The sequence below is a fragment of the Felis catus genome, chromosome C1 (assembly GCF_018350175.1).
Source record: "Felis catus isolate Fca126 chromosome C1, F.catus_Fca126_mat1.0, whole genome shotgun sequence".
In the NCBI taxonomy this organism is placed as follows: domain Eukaryota; kingdom Metazoa; phylum Chordata; class Mammalia; order Carnivora; family Felidae; genus Felis; species Felis catus.
In genome coordinates this window covers 83,391,516-83,415,297 of record NC_058375.1, presented here as the reverse complement: position 1 = coordinate 83,415,297, position 23,782 = coordinate 83,391,516, and the positions used below count along the sequence as shown (strand labels likewise).

At 35.0% G+C, this 23,782-nt stretch overlaps 1 protein-coding gene across 3 annotated transcripts in view; it reads left to right on the top strand.

The window, feature by feature from the left end:
• The window catches only part of DPYD (dihydropyrimidine dehydrogenase), an 869,175-nt gene that overhangs the window by 28,332 nt on the left and 817,061 nt on the right, over positions 1-23,782 (top strand). For 2 of the 3 annotated variants that reach the window (XM_011284844.4, XM_045036248.1), the window contains exon 2: positions 10,963-11,073. The exons of the other annotated variant lie outside the window; for it this stretch is intronic. In XM_011284844.4, coding sequence (XP_011283146.1) covers positions 10,963-11,073 — 111 coding nt within the window. The remainder of the gene's footprint in view (positions 1-10,962; positions 11,074-23,782) is intronic. 3 annotated transcript variants of the gene reach the window in all.

The window sequence follows — 23,782 nt, the reverse complement described above, 5'->3', positions numbered from 1 at the left end:
TTCAAACATGATTTTTGGTAGGTATGTATGTCAAGCTATATACAGACACTGTAGGTATAGGTATACTTGACTGTAGACAGACTGGAATTTAACTTTTCTCTTTCTGCTGGGTATTTTCTGGCTTTTTATTGTTGCAAAAAAAAAGATCATACTTTCTCTTAATGGAGATTGCTTCAAGGATCTCCTTTTTATTTTAAAGAGTACTAGATACACTTTTTTGAGGGGGGGAGACAGAGGAAGAGGGAGAGAGAGAATCCCAAGCAACGTCCATGCTCAGATGGAGCCCAATACAGGGCTCTGTCTCATGACTATGAGATCATAACCTGGGCTGAAATCAAGAGTCGGATGCTTAACTGCTGAGCCATCCAGGGTGCCCCACTACATATAAATTTTTAAAAACATAAGTCCTCCAAATAGAGCCTTTCCTAGACTCACCTTCTGGGTTGAGCACCTTGCAGCACTCTACGAACGTACTCAAACCACTTTATTTTTATTTTGGCGTGTCTTCTGTCTCCAGTGGTCTGCAGCTTCTTTGTTGTAGGGACCATGTCTTTCACATGTTGGAAGTGTCTGTGTTATATAATAAAATCCAAAATTTTGTCCTCAGAACATTTGAAGAGCAGAAAACAAGTAATTCATTTGTTTTCTTGTCAGAACTTGTTGCTGACTTTATATTACCACAGATTTCAAGGTTCAGTCCAAAGTGTTTCACTGCTGCTTCAGCAAGTGAGTTGCATGATTAAACCCTTCAGTGAAAGTGAGGAAAACACTGACTTCCCATTTTGGAGAAGTTAATGATTATATGGCTTAAAATTTGTATAACTGCTGACAAGTACTGAATGGTGTTCTCTTTGTCCTCTGCAATAGAGTGAACACTAAGAAGAAAACAGAATTCTGTTTGGTTTGGCAGCATTAAAGTCATTTTATTCTCCAGTGGAAGTTTCTTGCTGCTTTTTGGTGTTATTGTTCTGCTAAGAAAAATTTTCCATTAACAGTGTTTTTATTGGCAAATTTTCACTGATGAAGTATGCTTGGTTTTGAGGACAGGGGGATATATAAAATATATCCTTGCTTTTGAGGGTTTTAGTAGCCAGTTTGATGGGAGAGGGCAGTTTGGTGTTATTGTTCTGCTAAGAAAAATTTTCCATTAACAGTGTTTTTATTGGCAAATTTTCACTGATGAAGTATGCTTGGTTTTGAGGACAGGGGGATATATAAAATATATCCTTGCTTTTGAGGGTTTTAGTAGCCAGTTTGATGGGAGAGGGCATATATGCACGATTATTTAATATATCATGTGTAGCAAATGAATGACATTAGTTTCTCTACAAGTTTGTGGATACAATCTAAATGGAGAAAGGGACAGTGCTTCTTTAATTTTGGAGGAAATATTTCATAGTTATAACTTAAAAGTTATCACTTAAACTAACATAAAGTGGGTGTATCCTACATCTAGAGAGTGATGCCAGCAGAGGTATGGATGTACATACACTCAATAAACAATGCATAGGTGAGGTGAAGGTATGTTCAAGTAATAGGTGGGCATGAGGCTGTATAGTAAGGGGATAGTTTTTATTTGTATTATGTATGTAATGGGGAGCCATTTAAACTTTGTGTGTGTGTGCACACGCACACATGCATTCATATGTGTATATGGGGACTGTCATATAGGAAAGAGAAGAAAGCACAGACTTGAGGTGAATAGTTCAATAAGGAGAGTACTATTCTATTACAATCCAAGCATTCTGCAGTAAGGATCTGCAGTAGGTTGGAGAAATAGGAAATACAAAGGCAGCCCAGATGTGATTAACACTGATTGGCATTATGTGGGTTTAAGGAACAAAAGAAGTAGTTGTTGTTGACTGACACAGTATGAAGACTATTTTACTAGAGAAGTGGTGGTATTGGCAGGAGTCAAATGGAGTTAAAAAGTTGAGGGGGTAGACAATGCATTATTTGTGGTATTAAGGAATTGAGATAATGATAGAACATACAAGTGGACTATTTGGCATTCAGTGAAGTGGATGACTGTAGATCAAGGCAGAGATCTCAGGGTTTGGAATATAGATATAAAATTCAGCTCTAGAAAAGTAATCATTAGTGGAAGGTATTTAGTAGAGGTTCAAGAACCTTTAATTGTTGTCAGGAGGGGAAATGGAAGTTACAAAAGTAAAAATAGTGAATAGAAAGAATGGTATTCATACCATGATGTCAGGGACTAAAGCAGATGAGTTTCTGGATAGAAAAGTGAATTAACATAGTATTGAATACTCTGTAAAAATAATGGAGAATTAAGAATTAAACCAAGACCTTTAGCATAATAATAAGTGTTTTCACATGTTTCATTTTCTTGGTTATATTTCAGCTTCCTAACTCGCCATACACTCTGTTCCACTCTTACCCTTCTCAAAAGAAAATGTATCTTATGATGATCCTTCATTCTAAGAAATCCAAAAAATTCATAGATCATTTAAAAAATCATTTTAGTTCTAATTTTTGATATAAGTCACTTGGTAGTCCATATATGTTTTCTTTTTGCTCTTATTCACGTGGATGAAGGGCCACTAGTCAATCTTTGATTTATTACTTTTTTGTGAACATGAAAATCATGGTACTTATTCAATTTAGTTAATTAAAAAAAAAATCAAAACTCAGTTAGCCAAGACTCTATTTCCTGCTTTCTTCTTAAATTTTGTTTTCCAGCTTTTCTGTTTGCTGGCCAGTATTGCTTATCTTTGGCATGCAGGTATACACTTAACATCTCTTGAACTAAAATGACCCTTGGTCTTGTAAACACAGCTCTTTTGAAAGCAAGTGTATCTTATCCATAAATGTTAGTAGATTAAAGGTAAGTCATAGTAGTTTTCATATTAATTAAAAAGACTCTCTAAAGCTTATTTTACCTTGAGACCATTTTCTGTAAAGCAAGTTTGGGGATAAAATAATTATTCTTGAATGAAAAGCATAAATTCTAAAATATGAATTTTTATAAGTACCCAGTGAACTGGTGAATTTTTTTCTTTTATGGTAATGTAATAATCCTTATCAATTTTGTCCCTTCTTAATATTTTCTTGGATTTATATATGTAGATTCATATATATATTCAGCTCTTGCCAGCACAAAATGGTATTTTAGCATGGATTTTCATAGTTATGTCTTTTCAAAATACTGTATTGGCTTTTATTTAAATATGTAGTGGATGGATATTTTGTAACATTATATTAAGTAAACAGTTTATGAATAAAGTAGTGAAATTTTTAAAGAAAATCACTGTACTATAGGTTCTGATTTAAAAAAAAATTTTTAGATGTTTGTTTTTGAGAGAGAGACAGAGACAGAGTATGAGTATGAGTGGGGGAGGGGCAGAGAGGGAGGGAGACACAGAATCTGAAGCGGGCTCCAGGCTCTGAGCTGTCAGCACAGAGCCTGGTGTAGTGCTTGAACTTGTGAACAGTGAGATCATGTAGGTTCTGATTTTTCAAAATATGTTTGATATCACAAGGTGTTTGCATATGATACCTTATTTTCTGTTTTTATAATGAAAATACATGGAGTATATAAATTAGTATGTATATTATTAATGCTTTGATATTCCTATGGCTATTGTTAATTTCTTTGTTAATATTGTTTTTATTTTATCTTTAAAATTTAAGCAAGCCATAATATTCTGCTTTTGTTTATTCTGAAGTTTCTTCCATTTTTTAATTGAAGTATAGTTGACATATAATGTTACATTAGTTTCCAAGTGTACAACAGTGATTCCACAAGTCTATATGTTATGCTATGCTCACCATAAGTGAGCACATCATCTGTCACCATACAACACTATTACAATACCATTGACTCTATTCCCTATGCTGTACCTTTCATCCCGGTGACTTAATTACTTCATAACTGGGAGCCTGTGCCTCCCACTCTCCTTCATCCATTTTGCCTATCAACCGCCCACCCCCAAGGTTTCTTCTTGACTAAATAAAAATGGAAACTCAATGTGGTACCATTTGCAATCTTAACATAAAGCTATTTTTTAAGTTAATGCCCAGTATTTACAACATTTGCACAGTTCCACAGACAGTAGAATTTTTTCCATGACAATTATGGACTAAATGTTTGTGTCCCCCTTAAATTTTATGTGTTGAAGCCCTAACTTTCAGTTGATATTATTTGGAGATAGGGCCTTTAGGGTGTAATTAGGTTAGATGGGGTCATGAGGGTGGGGCCCTCATAATGGGATTAGTACATTTGTAAGCAGAGACCCAAGAGAGATCTCTGTTTCTCTATGTCCTATGAAGACAAAGAGAGTAGGTGGCTCTCTGTGAGCCAGGAAGTGGTCTTTCACTAGTAACAGAATAGGTCAGCATTTTCTTGGAACTCCCAGCCACTAGAACTGTGAAAAAGAAATATCTGTTGTTCAAGCTACTCAGTCTATGAGATTGTTTTACAGCAGCCCAAGCTGACTTGTAGAATACAATGTCTATGTCAGAATTAGTCACCACCTTTGGTATGTTCTGTTTTATATTAGGAATTGTGAGATTAATATCAGATGTGTAAGTAATGGTTCTGTGTTTGAGTTCTCAGTCTTTTCTGAAAGACAGTAAAAAGACATTTATTCCATTTAGAGAACACTGAGGTGCCTCGTGTGTGGTGTGTATAAGTAAAGGAGAGTCACATACTGGGCCTTGCAAAGTCAGACAAGAACTTCATGTGGCTGACCTTCCTTTGTTGAGCAAGAGTGACATGATGAATGGGATGTTTTAAGATGCATAAACTATTTTATTTGAGTTAACTATTTGCTCAGTATAAATGAATCAAATTTCCCAGGCAATATGACTAGTATTCTGAAAAGGTTCATTCATTTCTAGTTGATGAGTTTTTTGATGTTTTATAAATTTATCACTTTTGGTTCAACCTTTCTCTGGAAGGAAATGTAATGGGAATTCACCTATAAACATATTGGGACAAAGGTCCATGAGTTGTATACTGTTGTGTGTATTATAAAATGATATCTGCATTTCTCTTTATATGTAATGGATTTAAAACATCTGTATTTGAATTTCATGACCCTTCCATGCTGCCATTTTAATTTGTGAAGAGCATATTGCATTTTCAGGCAGTCTGTCTTTGAAATTGTGAGCTTAGGGAACAGATAAGTTCAGGACCAATGATTTGGTTTCACCTGGATACAGCTCTTATTTTTTTCTTACTCTCTCATTTATAGTTACCTTTTCACCTGTTGCCTTCATCTTTTTCTATATTCCTGTACTTAAAAAAATGATTCCCTCTTATATATTCAAAATTGGCAGTACAAGAACATGCATATACATTGGTTGAATGGAGCCTAAAATCTAGTTCTGTCATATACTGACGACAGGTAGTAAACACAGCATACGCCTTCTAGACTGTTTTATGTATCGTCTTATTTGACTCTCAAAACAACCCTGTGAAGAAGGTACATTGCTAATCACCATTTTATTGTTGAAGAAGTAGAGGGATTGAGAGTTAAATAACCAGCAAAAATAGTAGAACTAAGGCCTAAGCCCAAATTTAACCTCAAACACTATGCATATTGCTTAGCGAATACTTAATGGAATGAAAGTTGTAAGTTTTAGGACTGTCATAGACTCCTTTCTTCATTGATTATTAACTGCAGTGACTTAGACATTGTATATAAAAGGAAAATTGGCCTTTGTGTAGAGCTAGTAAAATGAACAACAAAAAAAGTTACTTGGAAAGATACTCCAACCTAAAAGAAATGTCAAGGTTGGCCAAAGAACAGAGTGCATTAAAATAATAATAATAATAATTAAAATATGAGAGTCCTTTACTAGGCCTGCTTAGCATGAATTTCCGAGGTTTTCAGAAGACTTCAGAGTAATCTTGAGTGTGGGAACAGGATGCAGAATGAAGCTGCATTCACTCCTCTTCTGCTCCCAACCCAGGATGAGACTGATCATAGCAGTTTTGAGCTTATCCAAGAACCAAGGACACCTTTGTAAATTCCTAAAGATACTTACTTAAACTCACCCTACACCATGACTAATTATGGACATTGGAAAGGGTGAGATAATTGGCTGAGATTGGGGCTTATAAGCAAGAGACTGGTAAGCAAGTAAGTAATGAAAAGTTCAGATCTTCATTGAGCAACATTTGTTAGATTGTTGTCTAGATGAAGCAACAAATGCTCAACAAAAGCATTAATCAATAGATAATTCTGTTTTCCTGTTAGTTGAGAATATTTACTGTGGAAAAAAAGGAAGCACAATACAATGTTTTATTGAAATGAAGATATTTATGCCAGTTATGAAAAAGAGAAAAGCATGATTTTTTACTTTTATTCATATTTATTTTTTTATTTTTATCTGATGCAATGGGCAGTAGGAGACAACTTATGGAAAACTCAGGAAAAGCCATCAAAGACAAAATTTAAGCATAGTTTAAATAAGATAAAATCTAATTTACCAAGTTCAGCCTGTAAATCTGAAATGTCAGTATGTGTGTAACATGTTAATGGCTCAGAATTATAGTAATGACCAGGATTGAAGAGGAAACATTTGTTTATAATTTAAAATGCAAAGTGTGAGGGAAGCTTAATGATGCATTATGTTTAGATAACTGATACTGTGATATAAAACAAAGCCACATTTTTAGAAAGCGGACGTGTTGGCCAAGTGGCTTCTTACAGTTGTAATTCAAGCTCAAATAATACTGCTGTTTTGGTATTTTTAAGCTAAGACTTAATATTTTTATTTGTGAAGTGGGGGCCTGTGACTGTAGTCCATCTGGGCTCCTCTTTGTGCCCTCTATAGGAGTAAAGAAAAGTCTCTTCAGATGCATAATTCTAGTTTGTATGCAATGCTTCCCAGCATAGTGTTGATAGACAACACAGTGACAACACATAACCCTGCTTTGATCTCACATGTAAATCTGTCTTTGGATCATATTCTATCATTTCTTAAACTAAATGAAATAGTATAGTGAAATTTTCTTAAATTCTGTTTTTTTTTTTTGTTTTTAGTTTTTTTTTGTTTTTGTCTTGTTTTGTTTTTTGCCTTTAGAATCACTAGTACAGTTTTATTGTGTTACTAAAAATGATTGGAAAAACCAAAGGTCAGATCCTTTGTGTGGGAGAAAATCCCCCTTATAAGTAATATACCCCATATCTGAAAGGCATAGTAGGCCCCTCTTAAAAATCTGAATTTATGAGAGAGGGAGCCCTGTGACCTTGTTAGGATCTGTTTTTGATCATTTCTTAGGATGAATGCAATTTAGAACTCCCCTGGATTATTCTGCCAGCTATTCAGTTGTTGATGATATTGACTTTTACTTTTAAAATGTCTTTGCTTTGGAAAATTGTTTTTAACAGCCTTCAACCACTTATATTTTGAATTTTTATGTTGTATCACTTTTCATTTGGGACATTAAGTCAAATTCTTGGTAACCATTCTCCACAATCCAATTTATTTTTACCCAAGATCCATTGAATTCAGCTCACTGCCTTTCTGTAAAAGGTTAACCCAATATGTCATGTTATGTTATACTTTCTACTCATGCTATATAAAAGAAAAGTTACTGTGATAAGCAGCCAATAAATTGCATTCAGAATGTTTATTCTTAAAAATTACATTACTATGCTGACATAGATAAACATAATCATTTATCACAATATGGATTGTGAAATAAAAACTAAAATAAATGGACCCATCTTGCCTGTTACCCAGTGTTTTTTTTTTTTTCTTTAAATGTTGGTCACAATAACTACCTTTAAAAAATGTCATCTTCTTATTTATCAGTTTGAATTAATGTATGAGATTAGTAATGGTTCAAGCTTGAATAACTACACAAAAAACCACATTTATTGTATAATAGGAAAGTATTTTCAACTTTTTTTGTATAAAAATGAGGTTATATTTTTAAATGTTGGCTCTTATTAATATGTTATTTTGGCATTATATCATCATAAGGAATAAACCATTTAAAACTCATAGCTCTATTTGGTGTTTGTTATCCAGAAGACAGAGACATCTAAATTGGTAAATTTTGAAGAAATCTCATGTTCATCATGTATAGGAATTACAAAAAATAATCTTCACTTATATTGGGCTAATAAAGTAAGTCCCAGGGATGTTTAATAGAGTGAATACAGCACACAGTGAAACCTGAATGTAGTATTTGGTGATTATTTATTTTCTTACTTGATAGCAGCTTTACTGAGGTATAATTCACATACCACACAATTCACTCATACAAAGTATAGAATTCAAAAGCTGTTAGTATATTGATAGTTGTGTTTCTGTCACCACTGCCAATTTCATCAGCCCAGAAAGAAACCATGTACTCTTTGGCAGTCATTCCATTTCCCCTTAATCCTCCAACCCCTGGTAAGCGCAGCCTACTTTCTGTCTCTATATATTTGCCTATTCTGGACATTATATATAAATGAAATCATATGATATGTGATATTTTGCAACTGGCTTCTTTCAGCATAATATTTCTGTTCATCTATGTTGTTTGTGAATTTCCCCAATTTTTTCTGTTATTGATAAAAATTCCATTATGTTTGGAGAACTACTTCATATGATTTTAAAATTTATTGCGGCTTCTTTTATGGTTTAGCATATGATCTGTCCTAGAGAATGTTTTGGGTACATCTGAGAAGAGTGTGGATTCTGCTGTTCTTGGGTAGAGTATACCACAGATAAAGCTTTGTCTTTGTGTTGAATCTGATACCTGTGCCCTTTGGAAGGCAGATTCTGTTTACTTTTTTTCTTGTGTGGGTCACACAATCCTGTTTTTTTAACGTCTTATAACTTTTTTTATTTATTAAAAATTGAACATTTTAGATAAAATATTGTACAGTTCTGGATAGTAGCCTTTCTCCCCTAAAATGGGGCTTATTGATGTTTGCTTATTTGTTTAGTGACTTGATGCACTATTTTAGGGAACTCTATTTCTCCCAAGATGTGAACCTCTGATTGTATTTGCATAAAGTGAAGTCTTGGGCGTATGCACAATAACTCTGGGATGCTAATGGATGTGAACCTCTGATTGTATTTGCATAAAGTGAAGTCTTGGGCGTATGCACAATAACTCTGGGATGCTAATGGTTTTATCAGGGCTTTATTTGCCTTTTCCCCAATTTTTCTTAAAACTGCCCACCTCTGTTGGTATTACACCCAGCTCTTGGTTTCTACTGATTGCTGTCTGATTGCTCTATTATTTTTGACAATGTCCTGGAATATAAATTACTGCACAGTATGAGTCAATTAAATTTGGGTGCCTTGCAGGAATAGTTTTTGAAGTGAGTCTTTGAGGTTTCTTGTGATCCTAGGGGAGCTGTTCTTAGCTATTTCTTTCCCTGGTTCTCTCTGGTAAACTGTCTGCCTTATGATTTAGTTTATTGCTCTCATGAAGCTATCACCCTCCTCTTAATTGTTTGCCATCAAACTATTTACTGTTTTTGAGAATAGCCATAGGCTTGAACTTCCCCACGTACTAATTCTAATAAAGTCAGTTGTTTTAGGGGGAGCTGCCTGTTCTTATGACTTGCCTCTTCCCCTGCAAAAAAAAAATCCCTGAGTCACAGCTACAGAGCTAGGGGTGGTTTAGTGGCTTGCTTTTCCCAGATTGACACTCCTGTGTTATGAGCAGAACACTGGTATAGGCAGTACCTTCTGATCTCAGTTTGCTTCTCCTGGTATATTAACTCCAAACCTCGAATAAATTAAGGTGAGGGTGATTAGTCCTCCATGTAATTGGCATGTTTGCTGCATGTGCGGTAGAACCTCTGCTCTATGAGTGGGGACTAGGTGAAGCAAGGGAGCTCCTGCCTTCTCAGCTGCACTCTCTGGAGTTTAGTTGCTGCATAGTGGGTTGTGGGGGGGGGGGGGATGGGGGAATGAGAAATGCTAATAGTCTGCCCTTCTCTGGGAAATACCATACACTCAACTGGAAGCTGGGGGCAGATGGACCTTTGTGTTCTTGGTTGCACTCACCTGAGGTAGAATTTCTGTTTACTGAGCTGTGGCATGGTGGAGGGGTGGACAGGCCATTCTTCAAATGCCATAGACCTTCACTGTTTTTACCAATTCTTAGTAGATTTTTCTTGAGCAAATGTTTCTTCATTTGCTATTTGACTTTAGGATGATTTCTGGAGACTTTGAAGGATTCTTATTTTTACTAATTTTTATCAGTTACATTTTGTTGGGGAATTTATCTAAAGAAGTCTTCATGCTATCATTTTGGAAGACCTCTGGTGGTTTTCTTTTAAATACTCTCTTAAGACAGTACTTTGAAATTAATTCTTTATTGAGTTTTTCAGGTGACATTTAATTTATTTGCATACATAGTTAAAAAGGTTTTCTCTTCTGCTTTTGTACGTCACAAAGTCATAGTAAAATATAGTCTTTTTTTAGGTAAATTTGAATATAAGCTTAATACAGAGAAGAACTGAGTTCTAATTCAGTCCCTTTAGCATATTAATTGTGAGATCTCAAATAGGTTACTTAAGCACCTTGAATGTATTTGCTTATCCAAAATTTTGAAATAATAGTAGCTATTATTAAATTAAATTAGGTAATGCATGTGAAAACAATTTGTTAATTCTAAAAACTTAAAATGGGGAGTGTTGTTATTACACGCTCAAATAAAATGCATCTTTTATGATTTCATTCTCATCTAAAAATACTATGTATAAAATTTATCTTAAAGAGTCTTCAGTATGGTTTATGTGATTTTTAAATCCTTCATATTATGATCAATAAGTATTCTTATAAAATCAGTGAGTATATCACCTAGCAAATGATTACTTTAGATAAGCTTATGGTGGAATTACAACAGTAGAAGGAGAAAACAACATGTTCAGTATGAGTCTTTGGAGTGAGTGGTGAGTAATCTTAAAATAAAATTTTGATTTTTTTTATATGCCAACATAGATGTTTATATGTTGTTTATACTGTCTTCAGAGTATCCTGGCTCTAAATCCTCGAACACAAACTCATGCAGCGCTGCGTTCCACTTCAGCCAAGAAAGTAGACAAGAAACATTGGAAAAGAAATACTGATAAAAACTGCTCTGTAAGTACCACTGATAGATTGTTTCACATGGAAAATAATCTCATCCTATACATTGTAAAACAAGATTTTATATATACTTAGAAATACAATTAAATATGTGTAAAGTACAGCTGTAATTTTTTTCATGCTTTAGATATTTTTTATTTGAATAATCTCAAAGATGTTTTTAATTTTACTGCTTGAAAATATATTGAAACAACTAAAAAATTATATGTTTAGTGTGGTACCAAAATTTATTGTCTTAAAAATCCGTAAACCTTCTCTTAAAATTCTTTTGTAAAATCAAAAACACAAGGAACAATAAGTGTTGGTGAGGCCGTGGAGAAAAAGGAACTCTCTTACACTATTGGTGGAATGCAAACTGGTGCAGCCACTGTGGAAAATAGTATGGAGGTTCCTCAAAAAATTAAAAATAAAATTACTATATGATCCAGTAATTCCTACTGGGTATTTACCCAAAGAATACAAAAACACTAATTTGAAAAGACACATGCACCCCTATGTTTGTTGCTGTATTATTTACAATAGTCAAACTATGGAAGCCCCCCTCTCCAGGTGTCCACTGATAGAGGAGTGGATAAAGATGATGTAGTGTGTGTGTGTGTGTGTGTGTGTATACACACACATACACACATATATACATATACATACATATATATACATATACATACATGTACATATATACACATACATACATGTACATATACATATATATATATATATATACATACACACAATGGAATATAGAGAGTATAATGCTAAGCAAATAAGTCAGAGAAAGAGAAAGGCCATGTGATCTCACTCATATGTGGAATTTAAGAAAAAACAAATAATCAAAAGAAGAAAAAAGAAGCACATTAAGAAACAGATTTTTAACTATAGAGAACAAACTGATGGTTACCACAGAGGAAGTGGGTGAGGGGAATGGGTGAAATAGGTGTTGGGGATTTAAGAGTACAATTATTATGATGAAAAAAATTAAATTAAAATCCTTGAAAATTGTTTTGTATAACAATAAAATGATACAGAAGAGTTTCCATATTACAGATATAATTTAGCTGAAGAAGAGTACACTGGCATATACAAGCTATTGTATGATGTGGTTTTGGGGAACATATGAGCAACATTTGGGGAATACTATAAACATTTAATATTTCCAAGTGAAGTACAGGAGAAAAATGTCTGAGATTACTGATTGCTGAAATGTTATTTAACTGATTCTATGAGGTTATCACAGGGCTGACACTTTGAGGCCATAAATGGGGATTAAGTACAAACTCGAAGGCAATATTTAAAATACGACTTTAGGGGGCATACCTTTTTAAAATTGGAAATCAATTTCCTTTTTACCCAATTTCCCAAAATTGGTTTCCCCCAAATGAGTTTTCTCAAATCATTTATTGAAACAATTATTTGTATTAGCTTATTTAACATTGGCTTCTTTGGTGCTTTGCTTATACTGTCTAATATAACGATTTTAGTTTATGTACTTCTTCCTTCCTTACATGTGAACTCTTTGATGATGGAAATTGAGGGTATGTGCTCATTGTGTATGTATTCATCTGATTCAAAAATTTTTGTCATTGGACATCCAGGAAAGGTTTTTGAATGAAAAGAAGAAATAGAAATACAAAGAAATGATGTGACTTGAGATGATTATGTAGCCACTTAATAGCAAAGTTAGGTTGGAGTTCAGTTTTCCTTGTACCAGTTTGGTGAATTTGCTTTCTAATATCATGAGGTCTCTGGAAGAAGACGAGTGTGGTCTAAATTATATCAAAGGATATACTGACTCTAAGATCTTATATTACAGTGTGAATAATTGCAGGGCACTGAAAAAAGAGTCATGTAAATTTCAAATGTAGAAAGCCCTTCAAGATTATCAAGTCTAAATCATTTTAAAGGTATGAGAACTTTGACCCTGATAAGTTAAATGACTTCTCTAAGGTCTCATTTATATATTATTAAACTATTTATGGTCAGAGTTCTATTTAGAAAGAGAGGCTTTCTTATCATTTTATTATTATTTTATGAAATTAGCATTTTATTCCAAAATGTTATCCTGTAAATTGAGTGTCTCATTTTATCAGATTTTTTAATAATTGGTAAAGATGCAGTGAGGTGGGTCTTCTCCATTAAATGTATTGGCACAAATGCTGAGAGAAGCAATTTGACAGTATTTTTGGCAATATTCATCAACACCTGTCTTAGTTTGCTAGGGCTGCCATAACCAAGTACCATTGACTGGGTGGCCTAAAGAACAGAAATTCTCAATGTTGTGGAGGCTAGGAATCTGAGATCAAGGTGTCAGCAGGGTTGTTTTCTTCTGAGTCCTCTGTCTTGGTTTTCCCTTGTGTCTTTGTTATAGTCTTCCCTCTGTGTGTGCCTGTATCCAAATTTCCTCTTCTAATGACACTAATACTAGATTAGGGCCCCCTCTTAATGACTTCATTTTAATTCAGTCATCTCTGTAAAGACTGTCTCCAAATACAATTACATTCTCAGGTACTAGGGGTTAGGACTCTAGCATATAAATTTGTGGGGTATATAGTTCAGTCCATAACAATATCTTTAAATTATCAAACACTTACATCCAATAATTTATCTTGTAGTAAACTATCCTAAACAAAGAATTAGGAATGTAGATAAAGAATTAAGTAGAAAGAAGCTTTTCCCAACATTATTTATTTGGTAGAGAAAAATGTGGGGAAAACCCACTGAATTCCAAGCATTGAGTTGTGGTTAAATAAATCAGGGCAGATCCATTCAGCAGTAAGTTGTGCAATCATGGAAATTATTTTTAAAATAATTATCTGGAAAAATACTTACAATATATATTATAAGGAAAAGGCATGAAACATTATATTTAAGAATGATTGTGTGCACTTATACACACGTATTCACCTAGACATATATTCACAAAGAAAAAAAGAAAATATAATGGAATGTTAATAGTGATTACCTTTGTTTTCTTCGCACTTTTGTATATTTCAAGTTTTATATAATCAAGTAGTAGAAAAATGAAAGCTTTAAATTCATGTTAAAATAATCTTAATCTATAAGATCAGATTTATTGCTCTGGATGTATACCATTTTGAAAATTCTATTTGACACACCTATATTAACAAAACACAGTGAAATTCATTCCCAAAGTGCAAATACGGAGCGAAGTTTGAAAGTTATTCTCAGTGCAGTTAAAGAATGTGGCTCCTTTCCTTTTCATTATTGTTCTTATGTGTTTGCATGAAGAATTGATTAAAAGTATAACCAAAAGATTCTTTTCTTTTCTTTTCTTTTCTTTTTTTCTTTTCTTTTCTTTTCTTTTCTTTTCTTTTCTTTTCTTTTTTTATTATTTTAGAGAGAGAGAGTGAGGGGGGAGAGGGACAGAAGGAGAGAGAGAGAATCTTAAGCAGACTCCATGCTCAGTGTGGAGTTCAACATGGTGCTCCATCCCATGACCCTGAGTTCATGACCTAAGCCAAAACCAAGAGTCAGATGCTCAACTGACTGAGCCACCCAGGTGCCCCTAATATATTTTTACTTTACAAATTTTCATATTTGTGTTTTATAATCACTCCTCTAAATTCAAAAGCCTTATATGTATATAAACAAACATGAGACTTTGAAAGGTAGAGAGAAGACCAAGTAGCTAGAGAAATGGAACCTAAAGAATGAAATAGTGGTGAGTTCCTAGGGTTTTCCTTTTTCTGCATTTTTCCCAGTCTTGGGGGAGCACCTGACTGGCATGAGAATCTTAATCTTGAGGTCATGAGTTGAAGCCCCATATTGGGTATAGAGCTTACTTAAATTAATTAAATAATTAAAAATAAAACTAAATAAAAAACATGTGTCTTGGAAAAACTAGAAATCCTAAAATAAATGAAGAAAATGAAGAAATATCTCAGTCTTGGGACTAAAGAATTTAGAGAACTGGTAACACTAACTTCACACACACATGCACATGCACACACACACACACACACACACACACACAAATCCTAACAAAAGTCTGCTCTCTCTAGCCAAATTACCAGGGAAAAAACAGCCTAGCAAGACAGAAAACCTTCAGACCGTAAGTTGTCTACTCTACCCAAACACATCAAGAAAAACTGTGGCCCTATCCCTATGTATTCCATAAAGGCTGAGAAGAGAGCCTAGACTTCCATTCTGTAATGAGATAATGAGATGCCCACACACCTCTGCTGGGTGAAAGAATAGGGAGCCAGTACTTTCATCCCCATTAGCTAGCCAGTAACTGAAAGGGCCCACATCCCCACTTACCCTCTGTGATGTCAACGACTTCTCTCACTTTCCAGAGGAAGAAAAGAAAGAGGGCAGGGCTGAAAAATACTCAAAAAGGAAATAATGACTAAAACCTTTCCAAATTGGGAAAGAGACATAAACCTACAAATTCAAAAAACCTGTGTGAAACCCAAAGAAAACCATAGTAAGATATGTCATAATTGAATTTCTGAAAACTAAAGACGAAGACAGTATCCTGAAGGAAGCTAGCCCACTTGCTTCAAGACAGGGACAACTCTCGTGGGCTGTTATGCTCCTAAGCCTTGCTCTATTGCTTTGGCTATGACTAGAAGGTACCACTGACTGCGTCCTTGCTTTGAAAGTTTCCCTCCTTCCTACCCTGCTTTATGCCTCTTGTACTTTTCCTGAATAGCCCTCGCTCCATAAATCACCTGCACCCAAATCCCTGTTTCAAATTTGCTTTTAGGAAAAATGAATTGAAATTGGTAAACAAAGGGTGAAATCTTGGCTTGCATCAGCAGCGCTTGATACAGCGTCACTCTCTTGTTCCTAAAATATTTTTTTTCACTTGGCGTATAGAACATCAAACTCCTTGGTTTTCTTCTTTCATTATTAGCATCTCCTTGGCTTCATTGTTGGTTATTCCTCATCTTCTCACCCCTAAATATTAGAATGCTCAGAGCTTAGATCTTTCTCTCTCTCTGTAAGGCTTATTATGTTGGTGGTCTCATTTTTCTCTCCTCACTTTAATTTCTGTCTATATCCAAATCTTGTTACCTCTTACCTCCTTCACCACTATCAACCTTTCTAAGCCAGCACCATTATCTCTCATCTCTCATCTGGTTTATTTCAATAGCCTTGAAATAGTTTCCATGCTTATGCCTTTCCTGGTAGAATCTTTAATTAATATACACAAACCTGTTTAAAATTCCTGTGTTCAGAATCTTTCAGTGGTTTTACAGCTCACTTGGAGTTTTCACAATTTCCTTTGTACAATTGTCACTTCAGCAAGGCCTTCTCCGGCCACTCTATTTAAAACTCTAACCTGCCCCCCTTTTGAGCTCCCCTTAGACTTCTCTGCTTAATTTTTCTTCTAGCACTCATCACTGATATACTGTTTTTTACTTGCTAATTTTGTTTATTTTCTGCCCTTTTCTGCTGGAATATAAAGTGTAGGAGGGCAGGGATTTTTGTGTTTTGTTCATCATGTGTTCCGTTGCATAAGCTGTGTTCCCAGCTTCTAGAATAGTTGGTGCTCAGTAAATATCTGCCGAATGAATGCATGAATGAATAGGATCCTTTTGTCACATATTATTTATATACTGGACATAAGGATTACATATTTTCTTATATAGTGCTATACAGTTTCCAGAGTACCTTTGCATATTACATTTGTTTTTTACCATAATGTAAATAGACAATTCAGATTTGTCTCCTTGTTTTACTGATGAGGACTATGCTGAAAATGTTAAATGATTTACTTAAGCATATTAAAATTACTCAGTGTTGCAGTCAGATCTAGAAATCAGGTCATCTGGGTCTAGTACATCCTTTTTAGTATATCACCTGGCTTCCTGAGAAAAGGCAAGTAAGATTATTAGAAAATAGAATCATCAGAATTAAGGAAAAGATAGATTGTATTGGTTGTCACATCTTTTTTACCAGTAATCTTAATATCATTTCTGAAGATAGCCAAAGAGATCATTTTCAGCTAACTTCCCGACCACCAAATACAAAGGTTTTATTTATTTATGCTTTTTTTAATTTACTATTTTGCTTTGGCTTTATAATTTTCTGTTTTGATTTAGTTCAGATAATCACTGACTTACCACTCTTTGCATATGTGCATTAGGGTTGTGGGTTGGGTCTCTTTGAATTCCCAGGGAAGAAGTTTCTCTTGAGCCATTGTATTACCTTCTGTTCATATCTGGTTATCTTTGTCCATTTTGGTTCTGGAAACAACCATATTTCAGGCACTGTATTGAATGCCATTCAAAGATGAATAAATTACAAATTCCAGTCTGAAATTGTTTATTAAAATAGGTGCAAATTTAGTTTTAACAAACAAATTTATAGGCTTCTTAGAAGATAGGCATTTGTTTGACCTGTAAAAGTGCTCTGCGAATGGCAGTTCTGAAATTTTTTACCCAGGAATTTCTTCCCTTGGCAGTTTGATACCATTCTAGTACTAATTGGAAATTCTGAATTCAGTAGGGGATTTAAACTGGCAAATGTGTTTATACTGGTTAATGAAGCACGAAGCAGTTATTTCCAGTATCTTTTAAGCAGGTGTTCCATAACTGCTGTTTATTTTTGCCATTTTTGAAAATGCTGAACTGTCGTAATTGCATAAATATTTTGCACTCATTTTCCATTAGCAATATTTGAAGACCTGAAAATGTTACAAATCAGAAAACTGGGTGAAAATAAAAAGAGAAGGTAGTTGAAGACATCCAATATTAGACATTTTTAAGAACTTTAGCTACTTTGTTTTAAACATGTGACTCATAGTAAGTGCTCACAGTAAAAAAATAATAATAAGCCATAGTATATAGTAAGAATTTGCTAATTGCAAATCTGTCTAAAGTGCTTTTAATGAACTAGCTCATTTAATCCTCAGAGCCATCCTATGAGGAGGGTATTGTATTTTATTTCCATTCACAGATAAGGGAACTGAAGCACAGGGAAATTTAAGAAACCTGTCCAGGATTCCACTAGTGCATGGTGGAACCAGAGGTTGCACTCATGTAATCTGGCACCAGATCTTTTTAAGTAAAATTGTTTGAATAAGTAAATAAAAATAAATCATTGACTTTTTTTTTCATTCTAGGAAATGACTACAGTAATGTGTAGGTTTTGATAAATCATTATTTTTTTCCTGGATGAGGTTCCCAGTTTTAGTCACTACTTTTTGTTTTTGCATTCATTGCCTGTTTATAAAATGGGCCAGCCATTGTGCCACTTACCACAGTAGAATGAAGATGAATTTGATTGGCATAGGCCTTGCCAAGAAGGTCTCACATTCTTTTGAAGAAGACAGAAATATCAATAAATAACAATAGTACTCTTTCAAAGGAAGAACTATTAAGGAGTTTTAATTATCAGTGTAATTCAGTCAAATTTGCCTTTGGCTGAATTAGTCTAACTTTCATAGGGGAAGATGGATTTAATAAGGAAAATGGGAGGTAAAATTCAGACTTGTGTAGAAGGCTAGAAGACAATAGAATATGGGGCAGTGGGTATGTAGGAGAGAAGATAAATTTGAATGTATTTAGGATTATGTCAGTTTGCTTGGGCTACTATAGCAAAAAATACCATAGACTGGATGGCTTAAACAACAAACATTTATTTCTGATGCTTCTGTGGGCTGGGAGGTCCAAGATCAGGGCATTGGCAGATTTGGTGTCTGGTGAGGGCCTGCTTCCAGGTTCGTGAATGGCCGTTTTCTTGCTGTGTCTTCAAATAGCAGAAGAGATGAGAGCGTTCCTGAGTACCTTTCATAAGGGCACTAATCCCATTCATGAGGACTCAGCTTTCATGACCTAATCACCTCCTATCTCATAATATCATCACATTGGGTGTTAGGATTCCAATATATGAATTTTGAGGGGACACAAATATTCAGTCCGTAACAGGAGGTAAAATAAATATGACTTGAGAGTTTATGTGTACATTTAGTTGTTTATAAGATAAAACTGAGGAGAATAATGAATTCAGTTTGTGATCTTTTGTTTCTTGTACCTGGGTATATCCTATTTAGTTCAAAAGTTGTAGCTCAGTAAAGGAGTCAGGAATGAAGGTGAAAAGTTTTGAGTCATCAGAGTATATGTGGGTATAAAGCCTGTAGATAGAGTTTCCCAGGAAGTATAGAGAGTGGGAAGAGTTTGGAATTTAGATCTTTGAGAACTGTGGGTGGGATTAGGAGAGACAAGTGAGGTACTGGCTTGAGGTACAAAATGTAAGGGACACTGAAAGACTCAGTAAACAAGATAAATAATCCAAGAATATGTAAAACATGTATATAAAACCATACCTCTTTCCTTTTGCCTCAGGCTGCAGTGTGGCTTAGCATGACACTGAATACCAGCATGGCAAGGGCAGGCAGAGATGAGAATTTATCTAAGAAACACCATGTGGGGTGAGATGAGAGCCATGAAAGAAGTGAGAGAGTTCCTACAAGGAAGGACAGGTCATTGTGCTTTTCTTCTAATACATGATTTCCAAATGTGGTTATTTTTTGTACTTTGGAAATTATCCTTATGATTTGCTTTATGTGCTGGGGTCCATTTTTCCTTCTCAAGCTTACATGACTATTAAGGAATAAAATCTACATAGTTAATAATCACTCAACCTCATTCAGAAAAGGAAGGTGGAATTATTCTTGCTTTGATAACCCAGCTACCTGACTCTGTTAACTTGACATAGAATGCAGGTCCCAATGTTGACATATAGCAAATTCACAATATGAATTCCTTTTTTTAAGCTCCAAAGTTAAATGAATTTTTGACCACATTCACAGTAAGAAAGTAATTCCTGTTCTACTCTCTCCTCTTCTTACACCATATTTTAAAACAACTTCTCAAGCTTGAGCTTGCTTTCCTGATTGCTGACAATAGCATTCTTCTGAAAATAGACTCAGTGCCTGAAGGGGTTTCTGAAATAAAAAAAAATAAAAATAAAATAACCCAAACCAAGATTCTTTGCCTTCTTCTTTGCCTTCTTCAATAAGTGAAAAATGCATTGTATAGAGAACACAAGTATCAGACTAGAAACTCAGGCATACAGGAAATATAACCTCCTTTAGTTTTCTGTAACCAAACTTAAATTCTATTTTGAGCTTTTCTAAGAATAGAAACTTAGTCATTGTCACTTTTAGAATTTTTACCCCTCTGCTCCCCCTGCCCCTCCGTATTTCTCTGGGCTAACATCTGACTTCCCTGGGATTTGGTGACAAGTGTGGTAGATGTGGTGAGCCCAGCTGATTCTTCATTATGTTTCCTTTACTAACCATCATGGGGGATGTAGAATTATCCCTCATTCCCTTTCATGAGATCCCTTTTTGTTCCCTGCCTCTGTACTACTTTTAAGCCACTCGTGAATACATGACAGTCATTCAGCATTGGGGCTCAGGAAACTTCCATAGTTCAGTCACCTCTTCCCGGGGCTTCATCTGATAGGTTCTCGAGCTCATGATTTCCATGTGCATGACTAGTTATTTGCCAGCCTGAGTACCTTGGCAATGATCTTTTTTTCTGTGAATCTACCAATATTTCTGGGCCCCTCCTTTTTTTATGTATCCTCATCTTATCTTTCCATTCTTAAAATATTTATATAGTTTAGATGGGAAGGTAGGAGTGGAGAAGAAAATTTACTTTTAACTCATTACTCATTTCCTCTTAAATCCATTGTCAATCACTCAAGTTCTTTCAGATTCCTTGAAAATCTGACTTCTGAAATCTTAAATCTCACAGAAGCTCTCTTGGTCTTATTGCTTTCTGTTGTTACATCTTTTTCTTCAAGAAATGAAAACTAGTGGCCTCTCTGCGTAACATGTGCACATTTTAGGAGGAAGGAGAAGGAATTATAGTAAAACTTCCCCATCCCATAAAGTCTGATTTTGAATTTGGATCTAACAGAATTCATGATCATCTCCTATTCTCCATCCAGCAGGTTCTCAAATGAGGTGTGTTGGGAGTGGGGAGAGAAGGTGGAGTAAGTTTCTATTTTGGGTCAGAGAAAGTAAGGAAGAAGGGTTAAGACAGGCAAGGCCAGTTAGAACTCCATTTTGGGAAACTGAGATAGTACTTGCAAGACCGTGAAAATGAGTACCTCCTTAAATTTTGTGCCATGGATGCCTCACTTACCTCACTGTGTACTGGTCCTGATAACAGCTGCCAATCAAAGGGCTTACACTGTCCTGGGGATACCAGCCTGTCAGGACCTGGAGATGTCCTTATGAATGTTTAAACTTGGGTAGCAACTGGCGATCTGCCATAGGGACTCATGGATTTGGATGGCACTGGTGGTCCCAGAACTCCAGGCTAGCTGACTGAGTAGGTTTCTCTGGTCATTACATTAACTTCCTAATGCTACCACACATTAGGTATTACTGGAGATTTGGAATCATTAATCTGACACTGTTTTATTGTTTATATTTTAAGGACAATTACCCTGCTAAATGTATTGAGCACATTGTAATGAATTAGAAAAAATAAGTTTGTTTTAAAATAAGAATATTTTGGGGCGCCTGGGTGGCGCAGTCGGTTAAGCGTCTGACTTCAGCCAGGTCACGATCTCGCGGTCCGGGAGTTCGAGCCCCGCGTCGGGCTCTGGGCTGATGGCTCAGAGCCTGGAGCCTGTTTCCGATTCTGTGTCTCCCTCTCTCTCTGCCCCTCCCCCGTTCATGCTCTGTCTCTCTCTGTCCCAAAAATAAATAAACATTGAAAAAAAAATAAATAAAAATAAAATAAGAATATTTTAAGTGGTCTTTATTGGAAAGTCTCTTCCATACCTCTAACAAAGATTAGAAGACATCACTGTATAAGTTTAGTAATTAATTTTGTGTGTATATGTTAGAATAGACATTGATTTGAAGAAACTGATCCTTTAAAAAAATGCAAGTTTAAAGTTCAGCACAAGGAAAAATTTTATAGAGAGAAAAATATACTGTGACATTTGATTGAAAATCCTTTGTCAAAGTATAAAAAATTTAAGTAGAATAGGGATTCTGAGCCTAAAATCTTGCTTTGTGGTAATTTAGACATATGTAGACCTTATAATTTTGGAATTGAGGTGGTTCTTCTGACACATAACCAGTAATTATTTTAAAATAGTAGCCTGTTGCTTATAGGAAGGCATTTTTGCTGTAAGTGTTAAAATCTAGTTATGGATTTAAAAAGATTTTTGGGCAATCTCAGTTTCTTTAAGAATACAAAGTATACCCTGAATCAGTAATTAAAATATGATCATTGATTAATTTTCATTGTCTATATATGAACTATGAACTATGAAAAGTATCTCCTGAACATTGTTAGACATTAATCCAATGGTTGGAAAAAAGTTACTTTTCATAGGTGAACCCTCTTAAAGAATTAATGTGGGGCACCTGGGTGGCTTAGTCAGTTGAGCATCTGACTCTTGATTTGGGCTCAGGTCATGATCTCATGGTCTTTGGGATCAAGCCCCATGTCAGACTCTGCACTGACATTAAACATTAAAATAAATAAACATTAAAAGAAGAATTAATGTGTCACATTTTCTATATCTTTACTACAATACAGGAGATCAGTTATTCTGCCTAATTTTAAGAGTCACATAGTATAAGTATTTCATGGAATCTGCCTTGTATGGTTTCATTAATTATGAAGTATTAATGGCAGACCTACTATGTGTCTGTCACTGTGAAAAGTGGTAGGGAAAGGGAGAAACCCTTTTCTTGTCCTGACAACTTACAGTCTTTCTCACAGGCATTAAAGTCATTCACAATCAGGTGTTGCCTGTGCAGGCAACCATGGGAGTTATAGCTAAAGTATAGAATTCAGTATCAGGATTCAAGCTTGGCCTCCCTGAGGAAGCAGAATTGAAGTTGAAAATACAGATGGAGGAGGGAAAGACAAAGAAGAGGGTTCCCACCAGAATGGAAAACACATATTGGGAAGACTTGAGTACCTGAACCTCAGGTACTGAAACAGTTTGAGTCTGCAGGGCTGAAGCATAGAATGTGAGGCTAAGTGTGAAGTGATGAGACAGAAGAGGTCAGCAAGGACTGGTACAAGTAACAATAGCACTGATAATGTTGAAGAGGATATTAATGATTACATGTTTTGCAAAGTTCTATAATCTGGTTATTTCATTAAGAGAAGTGCATGTCATCTCATTAAGAAAGCAGTCTTTACTACATGCTGTAATCTACTGTGATGAAAGTGGGCAGGGCCAAGGCATCATGTTGAGTTTTATCACATATTGGGTTCTCTCTCTGTGTGTATGTATTTTCTTGGTGTTGCATTCCACACATAGACCAGTATTGCCAGAGATTTAGTCTCCAGGCAGAAATATGTAATAAAATGTTAATTGACTAAAAAGAAGAAAAGTGTTAACTTTTGATTTCCTTAGGCTGTAACAGCAGAGTTTTGCTTTAATTATTTATTTCAGACTGATCACAGCTTTCTCCATGTCCATGTGACACACAAATTAAACTCATTTGTAATTGTCAGCCATCAGCCCTCTTTTATTTTGCTCTTTAGTTTGAAATTTTATAATGGTTAAGTGGCATTTTTTTAAATACCAATTTTATTGTTAATTAGAGTGGAATGTAGTTATCTAGTCAGGGTTTAAGTTGAATTGGAAAAAAAAAAAAAACACTTCCCTGAGTATAAGGTGTGTTTCTTTAGCTTTGTTAGCAAAAAGAAAGAAAACTTTGTCTTGTAAGTTAGCTTCCTTATCATTG